A 15000-nucleotide genomic window follows, 5' to 3' on the forward strand; every position below is an offset into this window, starting at 1 on the left:
AAAAAGTGTTCATCATCAGGTTAATGAGGGATCGGGTTTGGAACGAGTGAAGACGTAAAAACTCGAAGTTTTCAGCTAGTTCTCGTACTCCTGCACTGAGAGAGAGCCGGGCGGACTAAAAGACTAAAGCTCTCTGTAGTTAGATGAAGTCACACAGACTCCACTGTCCACGGTATGTGAGAGTGTTAAAATGACTTTACGGATTGAATAAAGCGAAACTGCATTTAAGGAAAGAAAGAGGAAGAAACAAAGGGAAGGTTCCTTTTGGTGCACATTAACACCGACTCATCCCACCCCCCCACCCCCCACTCCTGATAATGATTAGCTTTTTGCGCCTCTGTTTGATGGTTCGGAAACAATAACTCCCTGCTCTCGTGTCACACGTTATTGACTTTTCCTATCAAGCAAATTTCCCTTGACAGTGCTGAGGAGTAAATGAAGCCAGGGGAGAAGAGGAGAAGATGAAGGCTTCATGGTTTGGTGGCAGGGTGGCTGCTCTCATAGCTTTTTAATGGTGGAGGAGACTGGGGCTGATGTGTGGCTGATGAAGGTGTAGCTGGAGGCGGTAATTACTGACACATCTCCATCCCGGTCTGGACAACACCAGTCAGGAGGGGGAAACACGCACACTCTTATTCCTCTCATTCTCTCATTCTTTCACTGTTTCATCCTCTCATCCCTCTCACTGTTTCATCCTCTCATCCCACTCACTGTTTCATCCTTTCATCCTCTCATTCTTTCACTGTTTCATCCTCTCATCCCTCTCACTGTTTCATCCTTTCATCCTCTCATTCTTTCACTGTTTCATCCTCTCATCCCTCTCACTGTTTCATCCTCTCATCCCACTCACTGTTTCATCCTTTCATCCTCTCATTCTTTCACTGTTTCATCCTCTCATCCCTCTCACTGTTTCATCCTTTCATCCTCTCATCCCTCTCACTGTTTCATCCTCTCATCCCTCTCACTGTTTCATCCTCTCATCCCTCTCACTGTTTCATCCTTTCATCCTCTCATTCTTTCACTGTTTCATCCTCTCATCCCTCTCACTGTTTCATCCTTTCATCCTCTCATTCTTTCACTGTTTCATCCTCTCATCCCTCTCACTGTTTCATCCTTTCATCCTCTCATTCTTTCACTGTTTCATCCTCTCATCCCTCTCACTGTTTCATCCTTTCATCCTCTCATTCTTTCACTGTTTCATCCTCTCATCCCACTCACTGTTTCATCCTTTCATCCCTCTCATTCTTTCACTGTTTCATCCTCTCATCCCTCTCACTGTTTCATCCTCTCATCCCTCTCACTGTTTCATCCTTTCATCCTCTCATTCTTTCACTGTTTCATCCTCTCATCCCTCTCACTGTTTCATCCTTTCATCCTCTCATTCTTTCACTGTTTCATCCTCTCATCCCTCTCACTGTTTCATCCTTTCATCCTCTCATTCTTTCACTGTTTCATCCTCTCATCCCTCTCACTGTTTCATCCTTTCATCCTCTCATTCTTTCACTGTTTCATCCTCTCATCCCTCTCACTGTTTCATCCTTTCATCCTCTCATTCTTTCACTGTTTCATCCTCTCATCCCTCTCACTGTTTCATCCTTTCATCCCTCTCATTCTTTCACTGTTTCATCCTCTCATCCCTCTCACTGTTTCATCCTTTCATCCCTCTCACTGTTTCATCCTCTCATCCCTCTCACTGTTTCATCCTTTCATCCTCTCATTCTTTCACTGTTTCATCCTCTCATCCCACTCACTGTTTCATCCTTTCATCCTCTCATTCTTTCACTGTTTCATCCTCTCATCCCACTCACTGTTTCATCCTTTCATCCTCTCATTCTTTCACTGTTTCATCCTCTCATCCCTCTCACTGTTTCATCCTTTCATCCCTCTCATTCTTTCACTGTTTCATCCTCTCATCCCTCTCACTGTTTCATCCTTTCATCCTCTCATTCTTTCACTGTTTCACCCTCATCCCTCTCACTTTCATCCTTTCATCCTCTCATTCTTTCACTGTTTCATCCTCTCATCCCTCTCACCGTTTCATCCTTTCATCCCTCTCATTCTTTCACTGTTTCATCCTCTCATCCCTCTCACTGTTTCATCCTTTCATCCCTCTCATTCTTTCACTGTTTCATCCTCTCATCCCTCTCACTGTTTCATCCTTTCATCCCTCTCATTCTTTCACTGTTTCATCCTCTCATCCCTCTCACTGTTTCATCCTTTCATCCCTCTCATTCTTTCACTGTTTCATCCTCTCATCCCACTCACTGTTTCATCCTCTCATCCCTCTCATTCTTTCACTGTTTCATCCTTTCATCCCTCTCACTGTTTCATCCTTTCATCCCTCTCATTCTTTCACTGTTTCATCCTCTCATTCTTTCACTGTTTCATCCTTTCATCCCTCTCATTCTTTCACTGTTTCATCCTCTCATTCTTTCACTGTTTCATCCTCTCATCCCTCTCACTGTTTCATCCTCTCATCCCTCTCATTCTTTCACTGTTTCATCCTCTCATCCCTCTCACTGTTTCATCCTTTCATCCCTCTCATTCTTTCACTGTTTCATCCTCTCATCCCTCTCACTGTTTCATCCTTTCATCCTCTCATTCTTTCACTGTTTCACCCTCATCCCTCTCACTTTCATCCTTTCATCCTCTCATTCTTTCACTGTTTCATCCTCTCATCCCTCTCACTGTTTCATCCTCTCATCCCTCTCACTGTTTCATCCTTTCATCCCTCTCATTCTTTCGCTGTTTCATCCTCTCATCCCTCTCACTGTTTCATCCTTTCATCCCTCTCATTCTTTCGCTGTTTCATCCTCTCATCCCTCTCACTGTTTCATCCTTTCATCCCTCTCATTCTTTCACTGTTTCATCCTCTCATCCCTCTCACTGTTTCATCCTTTCATCCCTCTCATTCTTTCACTGTTTCATCCTCTCATCCCTCTCACTGTTTCATCCTCTCATCCCTCTCACTGTTTCATCCTTTCATCCTCTCATTCTTTCACTGTTTCATCCTCTCATCCCACTCACTGTTTCATCCTTTCATCCTCTCATTCTTTCACTGTTTCATCCTCTCATCCCACTCACTGTTTCATCCTTTCATCCTCTCATTCTTTCACTGTTTCACCCTCATCCCTCTCACTTTCATCCTTTCATCCTCTCATTCTTTCACTGTTTCATCCTCTCATCCCTCTCACCGTTTCATCCTTTCATCCCTCTCATTCTTTCACTGTTTCATCCTCTCATCCTCTCATCCCTCTCACTGTTTCATCCTTTCATCCCTCTCATTCTTTCACTGTTTCATCCTCTCATCCCTCTCACTGTTTCATCCTTTCATCCCTCTCATTCTTTCACTGTTTCATCCTCTCATCCCTCTCACTGTTTCATCCTTTCATCCCTCTCATTCTTTCACTGTTTCATCCTCTCATCCCTCTCACTGTTTCATCCTTTCATCCCTCTCATTCTTTCACTGTTTCATCCTCTCATCCCTCTCACTGTTTCATCCTTTCATCCCTCTCATTCTTTCACTGTTTCATCCTCTCATTCTTTCACTGTTTCATCCTTTCATCCCTCTCATTCTTTCACTGTTTCATCCTCTCATTCTTTCACTGTTTCATCCTCTCATCCCTCTCACTGTTTCATCCTTTCATCCCTCTCATTCTTTCACTGTTTCATCCTCTCATCCCTCTCACTGTTTCATCCTTTCATCCCTCTCATTCTTTCACTGTTTCATCCTCTCATCCCTCTCACTGTTTCATCCTTTCATCCCTCTCATTCTTTCACTGTTTCATCCTCTCATCCCTCTCACTGTTTCATCCTCTCATCCCTCTCACTGTTTCATCCTTTCATCCCTCTCATTCTTTCGCTGTTTCATCCTCTCATCCCTCTCACTGTTTCATCCTTTCATCCCTCTCATTCTTTCGCTGTTTCATCCTCTCATCCCTCTCACTGTTTCATCCTTTCATCCCTCTCATTCTTTCACTGTTTCATCCTCTCATCCCTCTCACTGTTTCATCCTTTCATCCCTCTCATTCTTTCACTGTTTCATCCTCTCATCCCTCTCACTGTTTCATCCTCTCATCCCTCTCACTGTTTCATCCTTTCATCCCTCTCATTCTTTCGCTGTTTCATCCTCTCATCCCTCTCACTGTTTCATCCTTTCATCCCTCTCATTCTTTCACTGTTTCATCCTCTCATCCCTCTCACTGTTTCATCCTTTCATCCCTCTCATTCTTTCGCTGTTTCATCCTCTCATCCCTCTCACTGTTTCATCCTTTCATCCCTCTCATTCTTTCACTGTTTCATCCTCTCATCCCTCTCACTGTTTCATCCTTTCATCCCTCTCATTCTTTCACTGTTTCATCCTCTCATCCCTCTCACTGTTTCATCCTTTCATCCCTCTCATTCTTTCACTGTTTCATCCTCTCATCCCTCTCACTGTTTCATCCTTTCATCCCTCTCATTCTTTCACTGTTTCATCCTCTCATCCCTCTCACTGTTTCATCCTTTCATCCCTCTCATTCTTTCACTGTTTCATCCTCTCATCCCTCTCACTGTTTCATCCTTTCATCCCTCTCATTCTTTCACTGTTTCATCCTCTCATCCCTCTCACTGTTTCATCCTTTCATCCCTCTCATTCTTTCACTGTTTCATCCTCTCATCCCTCTCACTGTTTCATCCTTTCATCCCTCTCATTCTTTCACTGTTTCATCCTCTCATCCCTCTCACTGTTTCATCCTTTCATCCCTCTCACTGTTTCATCCTTTCATCCCTCTCATTCTTTCACTGTTTCATCCTCTCATCCCTCTCACTGTTTCATCCTTTCATCCCTCTCATTCTTTCACTGTTTCATCCTCTCATTCTTTCACTGTTTCATCCTTTCATCCCTCTCACTGTTTCATCCTTTCATCCCTCTCATTCTTTCACTGTTTCATCCTCTCATTCTTTCACTGTTTCATCCTCTCATCCCTCTCACTGTTTCATCCTTTCATCCCTCTCATTCTTTCACTGTTTCATCCTCTCATCCCTCTCACTGTTTCATCCTTTCATCCCTCTCATTCTTTCACTGTTTCATCCTCTCATCCCTCTCACTGTTTCATCCTTTCATCCTCTCATTCTTTCACTGTTTCACCCTCATCCCTCTCACTTTCATCCTCTCATTCTTTCACTGTTTCATCCTCTCATCCCTCTCACCGTTTCATCCTCTCATCCCTCTCACTGTTTCATCCTTTCATCCCTCTCATTCTTTCACTGTTTCATCCTCTCATCCCTCTCACTGTTTCATCCTTTCATCCCTCTCACTGTTTCATCCTTTCATCCCTCTCATTCTTTCACTGTTTCATCCTCTCATCCCTCTCACTGTTTCATCCTTTCATCCCTCTCATTCTTTCACTGTTTCATCCTCTCATCCCTCTCACTGTTTCATCCTTTCATCCCTCTCATTCTTTCACTGTTTCATCCTCTCATCCCTCTCACTGTTTCATCCTTTCATCCCTCTCATTCTTTCACTGTTTCATCCTCTCATCCCTCTCACTGTTTCATCCTCTCATCCCTCTCACTGTTTCATCCTTTCATCCCTCTCATTCTTTCACTGTTTCATCCTCTCATCCCTCTCACTGTTTCATCCTTTCATCCTCTCATTCTTTCACTGTTTCATCCTCTCATCCCTCTCACTTTCATCCTTTCATCCTCTCATTCTTTCACTGTTTCATCCTCTCATCCCTCTCACTTTCATCCTTTCATCCTCTCATTCTTTCACTGTTTCATCCTCTCATCCCTCTCACCGTTTCATCCTTCTCACTGTTTCATCCTCTCATCCCTCTCACTGTTTCATCCTCTCATCCCTCTCACTGTTTCATCCTCTCATCCCTCTCACTGTTTCATCCTTCTCACTGTTTCATCCTCTCATTCTTTCACTGTTTCATCCCCTCATCCCTCTCACCGTTTCATCCTTCTCACTGTTTCATCCTCTCACTGTTTCATTCTTTCATCCCTCCTACTGTTTCATCCTCTCATCCTTCTTACTGTTTCATTCTTTCATCCCTCCTACTGTTTCATCCTCTCATCCTCTCACTGTTTCATTCTTTCATAACTTCCACTGTTTCATCCTCTCATCCCACTCACTGTTTCATCCTTCTCACTGTTTCATCCTCTCATCCTCTTACTGTTTCATCCTCTCATCCCTCCCACTGTTTCATCCTCTCATCCCACTCACTGTTTCATCCTTCTCACTGTTTCATCCTCTCATCCTCTTACTGTTTCATCCTTCTCACTGTTTCATCCTCTCATCCTCTTACTGTTTCATCCTCTCATCCCTCCCACTGTTTCATCCTCTCATCCCACTCACTGTTTCATCCTTCTCACTGTTTCATCCTCTCATTCTCTTACTGTTTCATCCTCTCATCCTCTTACTGTTTCATTCTTTCATCCCTCTCACTGTTTCATCCTCTCATCCTCTTACTGTTTCATTCTTTCATCCCTCCTACTGTTTCATCCTCTCATCCCTCTCACTGTTTCATCCTTCTCACTGTTTCATTCTTTCATCCCTCTCACTGTTTCATCCTCTCATTCCTCTCATCCTCTCACTGTTTCATCCTCTGCTCTCTTCTCACCCTTTCATCCTCTCATCCTTTCACTATTTCATCCTTCTCATCCCTCTCATCCCTCTGTCTCATCACTCTCACCCTCTCACTGTCTCATCCCACTCATCCTTCTCATCTGTCTCTTTCTCTTACCCTCTCATCCTCTTTTCCCTGTTATCCTTTCATCCCTCTCTCCCTCATATATCTCATCCTTCTCACCCTCTCATCCCTCTCACCCTCGAGACACTCGTAAGACGTCTCCCCAATCAACGTGTCGTCGGCCATCTTGACGATGTCTTCTCATCCTGCTTCAGTGTCCAGCGCCTTGAAGCTCCGCCTCCTCCCTCTAGTTACGATTTGGGGCGCACCTGTAATTTCCACCGTAACATGAAGTCAGGGCGGGACATATCGAGTGACTCCTCCCCCTTTTTTAAAAAAATAGTATCGTTTACCAGTAGTGTTTAGCTGAACTGGGTTCTAGAAATTATTTGATTGGACGTTTCCAGGGCAGAATGATGTCATCACAATGACATTTAACTTAAAGGCAGCCTTAAAGGAAAGATGTTCATACTAAGAGCCACAATGAGGTTCCTGGAACGACATTTCCACGTAGATGTCCATGTAGTCAGACAGAACTCGCTGTATTACAAGCAGCACATAACGATTCTGTGTCTGTGTCTGTAGAGTGCACTGCTTCCACTATCTCATCCCCCTGGCCAAGCAGGGCAACTACGCCATCGTGGCCAACGCCGCCAGCATGGACTACGACCCCCTAGTAGTCAAGCTGAACAAAGACATCAGCGCCATCGAGGAGGTGATGGGAGCCGCGCTGCAGCAGCACAAGTTCCAGTACATCTTCGAGGGTCAGCTTTTTTTTTTTGTCCTCTGTGCGAGTGTGTGTGTGTTTTATGTCTGAAGCTATTATAGTAATCATCCATGGGCTAATAAGCTGGTAATGTAGGGAATAAATTGCAGGTTATTACGGGCAGATCCTATATGACGGGGGGAAGAGTGTCTGTAAAGAGCGTGCTGTTAAAACTAAATGACAGTTTGTGCACCTGAGGATCGATGGCCTTTATAGCGGATGTAGTGACTTTTATTCAGTGTGTTCTGCTACAACCTGGATCTAAAACACGTGTCGCTGGGATTATACATCACGGATATTCACAAAACCTCCCATAATAATACAGTGAACCCTCTCAATTAGCTCATTAGAAGAAGAGGAATAAAAAGTCACATGATCCACTCGAGACGATGAATCCGGGATCACCTTCAGTGGCTGTTTTGAGCTCTCTGCCATTCTCCAGAAGCCCCGCCCCTTTTCCTCAGTCTCGCATTATGACGTCTCGACTCGATTCTCTAGCCGGAAATGTGCGCCGATGAAGCGTCTCTCGCTTTCCGTCACGGCTAAACAACGAATGTTCGAGTTCCTCGATGGGAAATTAACCCCGATATCGTTAACGTTAGATAATTATATATAAAAGATATTATAGATAACATCGGTTAAATATCTTTATGAACGATTACATAGATTTGTTTTCTAGGATGAAAAAGGCGCTTTTTGTGTGAAAGAATAAAAGGAAATGGAGATTAAATAGTCCTACAAATAAACAGTGATTAAAAATACTGCTTGCTCTCCTGCACCACTCAGTGTGTGTGTGTGTGTGTGTGTGTGTGTGTGTGTGTGTGTGTGTGTGTGTGTGTGTGTGTGTGTACTTACTGTACATATCATCTGTTTTACAACAATATAAAGGAAAAGAAAGTTAACTTTTCTGCATGTAAGCGTTTCTATAAGAAAAATAATTGTTTAAAGAGACACTCATCCCCTCCTTTTCTTATCCTCATCCTCACCCTCTTATCCACTCATCCTTTTGTTCCTCTTTCCCTCTCATCCTCTCATCCTTTTGTTCCTTTCTTTCCTCTCACCCTCTCATCCTCTCATCCTTTTGTTCCTCTTTTCCCTCTCATCCTCTGATCCTTTTATTCCTTTCTTTCCTCTCACCCTCTCATCCTCTCATCCTTTTGTTCCTCTTTTCCCTCTCATCCTTTTGTTCCTCTTTTCCCTCTCATCCTCTCATCCTTTTATTCCTTTCTTTCCTCTCACCCTCTCATCCTCTCATCCTTTTGTTCCTCTTTTCCCTCTCATCCTCTCATCCTTTTGTTCCTCTTTTCCCTCTCATCCTCTCATCCTTTTATTCCTTTCTTTCCTCTCACCCTCTCATCCTCTCATCCTTTTGTTCCTCTTTTCCCTCTCACCCTCTCATCCTTTTATTCCTCTTTTCCCTCTCACCCTCTCATCCTCTCATCCTTTTATTCCTTTCTTTCCTCTCACCCTCTCATCCTCTCATCCTTTTGTTCCTCTTTTCCCTCTCACCCTCTCATCCTTTTATTCCTCTTTTCCCTCTCATCCTCTCATCCTTTTATTCCTTTCTTTCCTCTCACCCTCTCATCCTCTCATCCTTTTGTTCCTCTTTTCCCTCTCATCCTCTCATCCTTTTGTTCCTCTTTTCCCTCTCATCCTCTCATCCTTTTATTCCTTTCTTTCCTCTCACCCTCTCATCCTCTCATCCTTTTGTTCCTCTTTTCCCTCTCATCCTCTCATCCTTTTATTCCTTTCTTTCCTCTCACCCTCTCATCCTCTCATCCTTTTGTTCCTCTTTTCCCTCTCATCCTCTCATCCTTTTGTTCCTCTTTTCCCTCTCATCCTCTCATCCTTTTATTCCTTTCTTTCCTCTCACCCTCTCATCCTCTCATCCTTTTGTTCCTCTTTTCCCTCTCACCCTCTCATCCTTTTATTCCTCTTTTCCCTCTCACCCTCTCATCCTCTCATCCTTTTATTCCTTTCTTTCCTCTCACCCTCTCATCCTCTCATCCTTTTGTTCCTCTTTTCCCTCTCATCCTCTCATCCTTTTGTTCCTCTTTTCCCTCTCATCCTCTCATCCTTTTATTCCTTTCTTTCCTCTCACCCTCTCATCCTCTCATCCTTTTGTTCCTCTTTTCCCTCTCACCCTCTCATCCTTTTATTCCTCTTTTCCCTCTCACCCTCTCATCCTCTCATCCTTTTATTCCTTTCTTTCCTCTCACCCTCTCATCCTCTCATCCTTTTATTCCTTTCTTTCCTCTCACCCTCTCATCCTCTCATCCTTTTGTTCCTTTTTTCCCTCTCACCCTCTCATCCTTTTATTCCTCTTTTCCCTCTCACCCTCTCATCCTTTTATTCCTTTCTTTCCTCTCACCTTCTCATCCTTTTATCCCTCTCTATCCTCTCATCCTTTTTTCCTCTCTTCCCTCACACCCTCTCATCCCTCTCTTCCTCTCCTCCTCTTATCCCTTCATCCCTCTCACTGTCTCACACCCTCTCATCTCTCTTTTCCTCTCCTCCTCTCATCCCCTCATCCCTCAGTGTCTCATCGTTTACAGTGTTTGTGTGTGTAAATAAAATATTTTCTGCTGCTTTTTAAACCAAAGCTTGTTAAAAAGGTGTTTTACCACAAAAACTTGAGAGAAAGTCCCAGATAATTAATAACAGATGATGAAACAAACCTGATGTTTTTGTAAGCAGGAGTGAAAAGGAGAGAAAGCGAGTGTGTGATGATGATGATGATGATGATGATGATGATGATCTCTCTCTCTCTATCTCGTGTGCTGTACAGGTCTTGGTCACCTGATCTCCTGCATCCTGATCAACGGAGCTCAGTACTTCAAGCGCATCAGTGAGTCTGGAATTAAGAAGATGTGCAGGAACATATTCGTGCTCCAGCAGAACCTTACCAACATCACCATGTCACGCGAGGCTGACCTGGACTTCGCTAGGTAACACCGCCGTTTCTCTCTCTATGACGATACGGCTCAGGATGCCACAGCGCTGTTAGATACTCGATTCTGATTGGTCAGAAGGTGTTGATTTATCAACTCACACACGCACACACACAAACATACACTCTCTATCTCACACACACACACACATACTATCTCTATCTCACACACACATACTCTCTCTCTCTCTCTCTCTCTCTCTCTCTCTGACACACTCACACACACACATTCTCTCTCTCTCTCTCTCTCTCTCTGACACACTCACACACACATTCTCTCTCTCTCTCTCTCTCTCTCTCTCTGACACACACACACACACACATTCTCTCTCTCTCTCTCTCTCTCTCTCTCTGACACACACACACACACACATTCTCTCTCTCTCTCTCTCTCTCTCTCTCTCTGACACACTCACACACACACATACTCTCTCTCTCTTTCTCTCTCTCTGACACACACATACTCTCTCTCTCTCTCTCTCTGACACACTCACACACACACATACTCTCTCTCTCTCTCTCTCTCTCTCTCTCTCTCTCTCTGACACACTCACACACACACATACTCTCTCTCTCTCTCTCTCTCTCTCTGACACACTCACACACACACATACTCTCTCTCTCTCTCTCTCTCTCACACACACATACTCTCTCTCTCTCTCTCTCTCTCTCTCTCTCTCTCTCTGACACACTCACACACACACATACTCTCTCTCTCTTTCTCTCTCTCTGACACACATACTCTCTCTCTCTCTCTCTCTCTCTCTCTCTCTCTCTCTGACACACTCACACACACACATACTCTCTCTCTCTTTCTCTCTCTCTGACACACACATACTCTCTCTCTCTCTCTCTCTCTCTCTGACACACTCACACACACACATACTCTCTCTCTCTTTCTCTCTCTCTGACACACTCACACACTCACACACACACACACACACAAACATACACTCTCTATCTCACACACACACACACACATACTATCTCTATCTCACACACACACACACACATACTCTCTCTCTCTTTCTCTCTCTCTGACACACTCACACACACACACACACACGCTCTCTCTCTCTCTCTCTCTCTCTCTCTCTCTCTCTCTGACACACTCACACACACATACTCTCTCTCTCTCTCTCTCTCTCTCTCTCTCTCTGACACACTCACACACACATACTCTCTCTCTCTCTCTCTCTCTGACACACTCACACACACATACTCTCTCTCTCTCTCTCTCTCTCTCTCTGACACACTCACACACACATACTCTCTCTCTCTTTCTCTCTCTCTGACACACTCACACACACACACGCTCTCTCTCTCTCTCTCTCTCTCTCTCTCTCTGACACACTCACACACACATACTCTCTCTCTCTCTCTCTGACACACTCACACACACACATACTCTCTCTCTCTCTCTCTGACACACTCACACACACACATACTCTCTCTCTCTCTCTGACACTCACACACACACACACACACACTCTCTATATCACACAAACGCACACACAATCATACTCTCTCTCTAAAACACACACTCACTCACACTCACACACAATCATACTCTCTAACACACACACTCACTCACACTCACACACAATCATACTCTCTAACACACACACTCACTCACACTCGCACACAATCATACTCTCTAACACACACACACTCACACTCACACACAATCATACTCTCTAACACACACTCACTCACACTCACACACAATCATACTCTCTAACACACACACTCACTCACACTCACACACAATCATACTCTCTAACACACACACTCACTCACACTCACACACAATCATACTCTCTCTCTAAAACACACACACTCACTCACACTCACACACAATCATACTCTCTCTCTAAAACACACACTCACACACAATCATACTCTCTCTCTAACACACACACTCACTCACACTCGCACACAATCATACTCTCTCTCTAAAACACACACACTCACTCACACTCGCACACAATCATACTCTCTCTCTAAAACACACACACTCACTCACACTCACACACAATCATACTCTCTAACACACACACACACTCACTCACACTCACACACAATCATACTCTCTAACACACACACTCACTCACACTCACACACAATCATACTCTCTAACACACACACTCACTCACACACACACTCACACACAATCATACTCTCTAACACACACACTCACTCACACACACACTCACACACAATCATACTCTCTAACACACACACTCACTCACACACACACTCACACACAATCATACTCTCTAACACACACACTCACTCACACACACACTCACACTCACACACAATCATACTCTCTCTCTAACACACACACTCACTCACACTCACACACAATCATACTCTCTCTCTAACACACACACTCACTCACACTCACACACAATCATACTCTCTAACACACACACACACAATCATACTCTCTCTCTAACACACACACTCACTCACACTCACACAATCATACTCTCTAACACACACACACTCACTCACACTCACACACAATCATACTCTCTCTCTAACACACACACACACTCACACTCACACACACACTCACACACAATCATACTCTCTCTAACACACACACTCACTCACACACACACACACTCACACACAATCATACTCTCTCTCTAACACACACTCACTCACACACACACTCACACACAATCATACTCTCTCTCTAACACACACACTCACTCACACACACACTCACACACAATCATACTCTCTCTCTAACACACACACTCACTCACACACACACTCACACACAATCATACTCTCTCTCTAACACACACTCACTCACACACACACTCACACACAATCATACTCTCTCTCTAACACACACACTCACTCACACTCACACACAATCATACTCTCTCTCTAAAACACACACACTCACTCACACTCACACACAATCATACTCTCTCTCTAAAACACACACACTCACTCACACTCACACACAATCATACTCTCTCTCTAACACACACACACACACACACAATGCAGATGTTGATATAAATTCTCTGCTCCAGTGTTTACACAGGGCTGCCGTCTGTGTCGTTTCAGCAAACTGATCACATTTCAGTCCACTTCCTTCATCTATGTATTTATACCTATTCATTTATGAGCATTTGTGTTCTGTGTTTATGCCTGAGGCTCACATCATTTAATAGTCCACACACACACACACACACACACACACAAAAGCTGGAGTAAATTGATCATTACTTTGCATCGGTCATCACTGTAATATCTGCAGACGTACAGCTGTTGTTCTGGTATCTAATTTAAATATTTACGTTTTATTTAAATATTTAAATTTTACACAATTCCTTTTCACTTTATCTGCTTTTATTATTCAATTTAAATTTTTTATACTTTATTATCATAAAGAATAGATTTTTTTAATTTTCTCCCCAGACTGGAAACAAGTACATTTTTTCAACTTTTGTCAGTACAGATACTGAAATGAGTATTTATTTATTTATTTATTTATTTATTTATTTATTTATTTATTTATTTATTTATTTCATTTTTTCCACTGTTTATGTTTAAACAGCAGCACACTGTGTCGTCCTTATATACAGCCAGCCATCTTAATTTAAAACTAGCTAGTTGCTACAGATCGGGTGAAAAGAGGGTTTCGTTTCCGTCCTGCATAAACAAACTTTCGTTTACATTTCGTCTTTTATTTTTATTCCCCCAGACTTTATTCTCCTCGTGTTTAGGTCGATCTTTAAGATGTTTTACGAAGTGATTTTTTTATGGCAGGAAGATGCTGTAGTTCCTCTCGGTGTGTTCACTGAGCATTTTAGACGCAGTAGGACTGGCAGAGGTTCTTCACGGGTTCTTCACAGCTTGTTCTCAAGACTCCGATATTTCCTTTTCTCTCATGATGTGTGAATGTGAGAGTCTGTGCAGTTGTACAGAGCAGATAGAGAGAGAGAGAGAGGGAGGGAGGGAGAGAAAGGCAGAGGGAAAGGGGGGGGGGGTGATAGAGAGAGAGAGAAAGAAAGTGAGGGAGAAAGGCAGAGGGAGAGAGAGAGAGGGAAGGTGTGTGTGTGAGAGAGAGAGAGAGAGAGAGAGAGAGAGGCGGAGGGAGGGAGGGAGGGAGCTTGTTCTCAAGACTCAGATATTTATTTTCTCCCATAATGTGTGAATGTGAGACTTTGTGCAGTTGTACAGAGCAGATCTGTGGATGGTGGGAGAGAGAGAGAGATAGAGACAGAGACACACCCCTCAGGAAGAAGGGAATTGTTGGCCTGCTTCCCATCTGAACTCCTGCTTTGGGCAACTGGGCCAAGGACACGGTAATAAGCATCGATTGGAGCTGGAGCACTGAAAGAAGGAGCGGTGTGTAGCGGCCCAGCAGAGACGCCCAGCAGCTCCCACATACACACTACAACGCTTTGGAAACAGTGACATCTATCGGTGGGAAGATGATGATGATGGTGATGGTGATGATGGTGATAGAAAGGAGAAGAAAAAATAACGCTGCAGATGATTCATTCAGAGAGTCTGCGAGAGGACGCGAGTGTGTAATCGGCCCCGAGTGTGTACGGCTCTGAGAGAGCGAGAGG

General features: G+C 43.8%; 1 protein-coding gene across 1 annotated transcript in view; it reads left to right on the forward strand.

Moving 5' to 3' along the window:
- exoc4 (exocyst complex component 4) overlaps window positions 1-15000 on the forward strand; it is a 191918-nt gene that overhangs the window by 166000 nt on the left and 10918 nt on the right. The window contains exons 16-17 of the mRNA XM_058416708.1: window positions 7263-7441; window positions 10232-10391. Coding sequence (XP_058272691.1) covers window positions 7263-7441; window positions 10232-10391 — 339 coding nt within the window. The remainder of the gene's footprint in view (window positions 1-7262; window positions 7442-10231; window positions 10392-15000) is intronic.

The sequence above is a fragment of the Hemibagrus wyckioides genome, linkage group LG19, assembly GCF_019097595.1.
Source record: "Hemibagrus wyckioides isolate EC202008001 linkage group LG19, SWU_Hwy_1.0, whole genome shotgun sequence".
NCBI lineage: Eukaryota > Metazoa > Chordata > Actinopteri > Siluriformes > Bagridae > Hemibagrus > Hemibagrus wyckioides.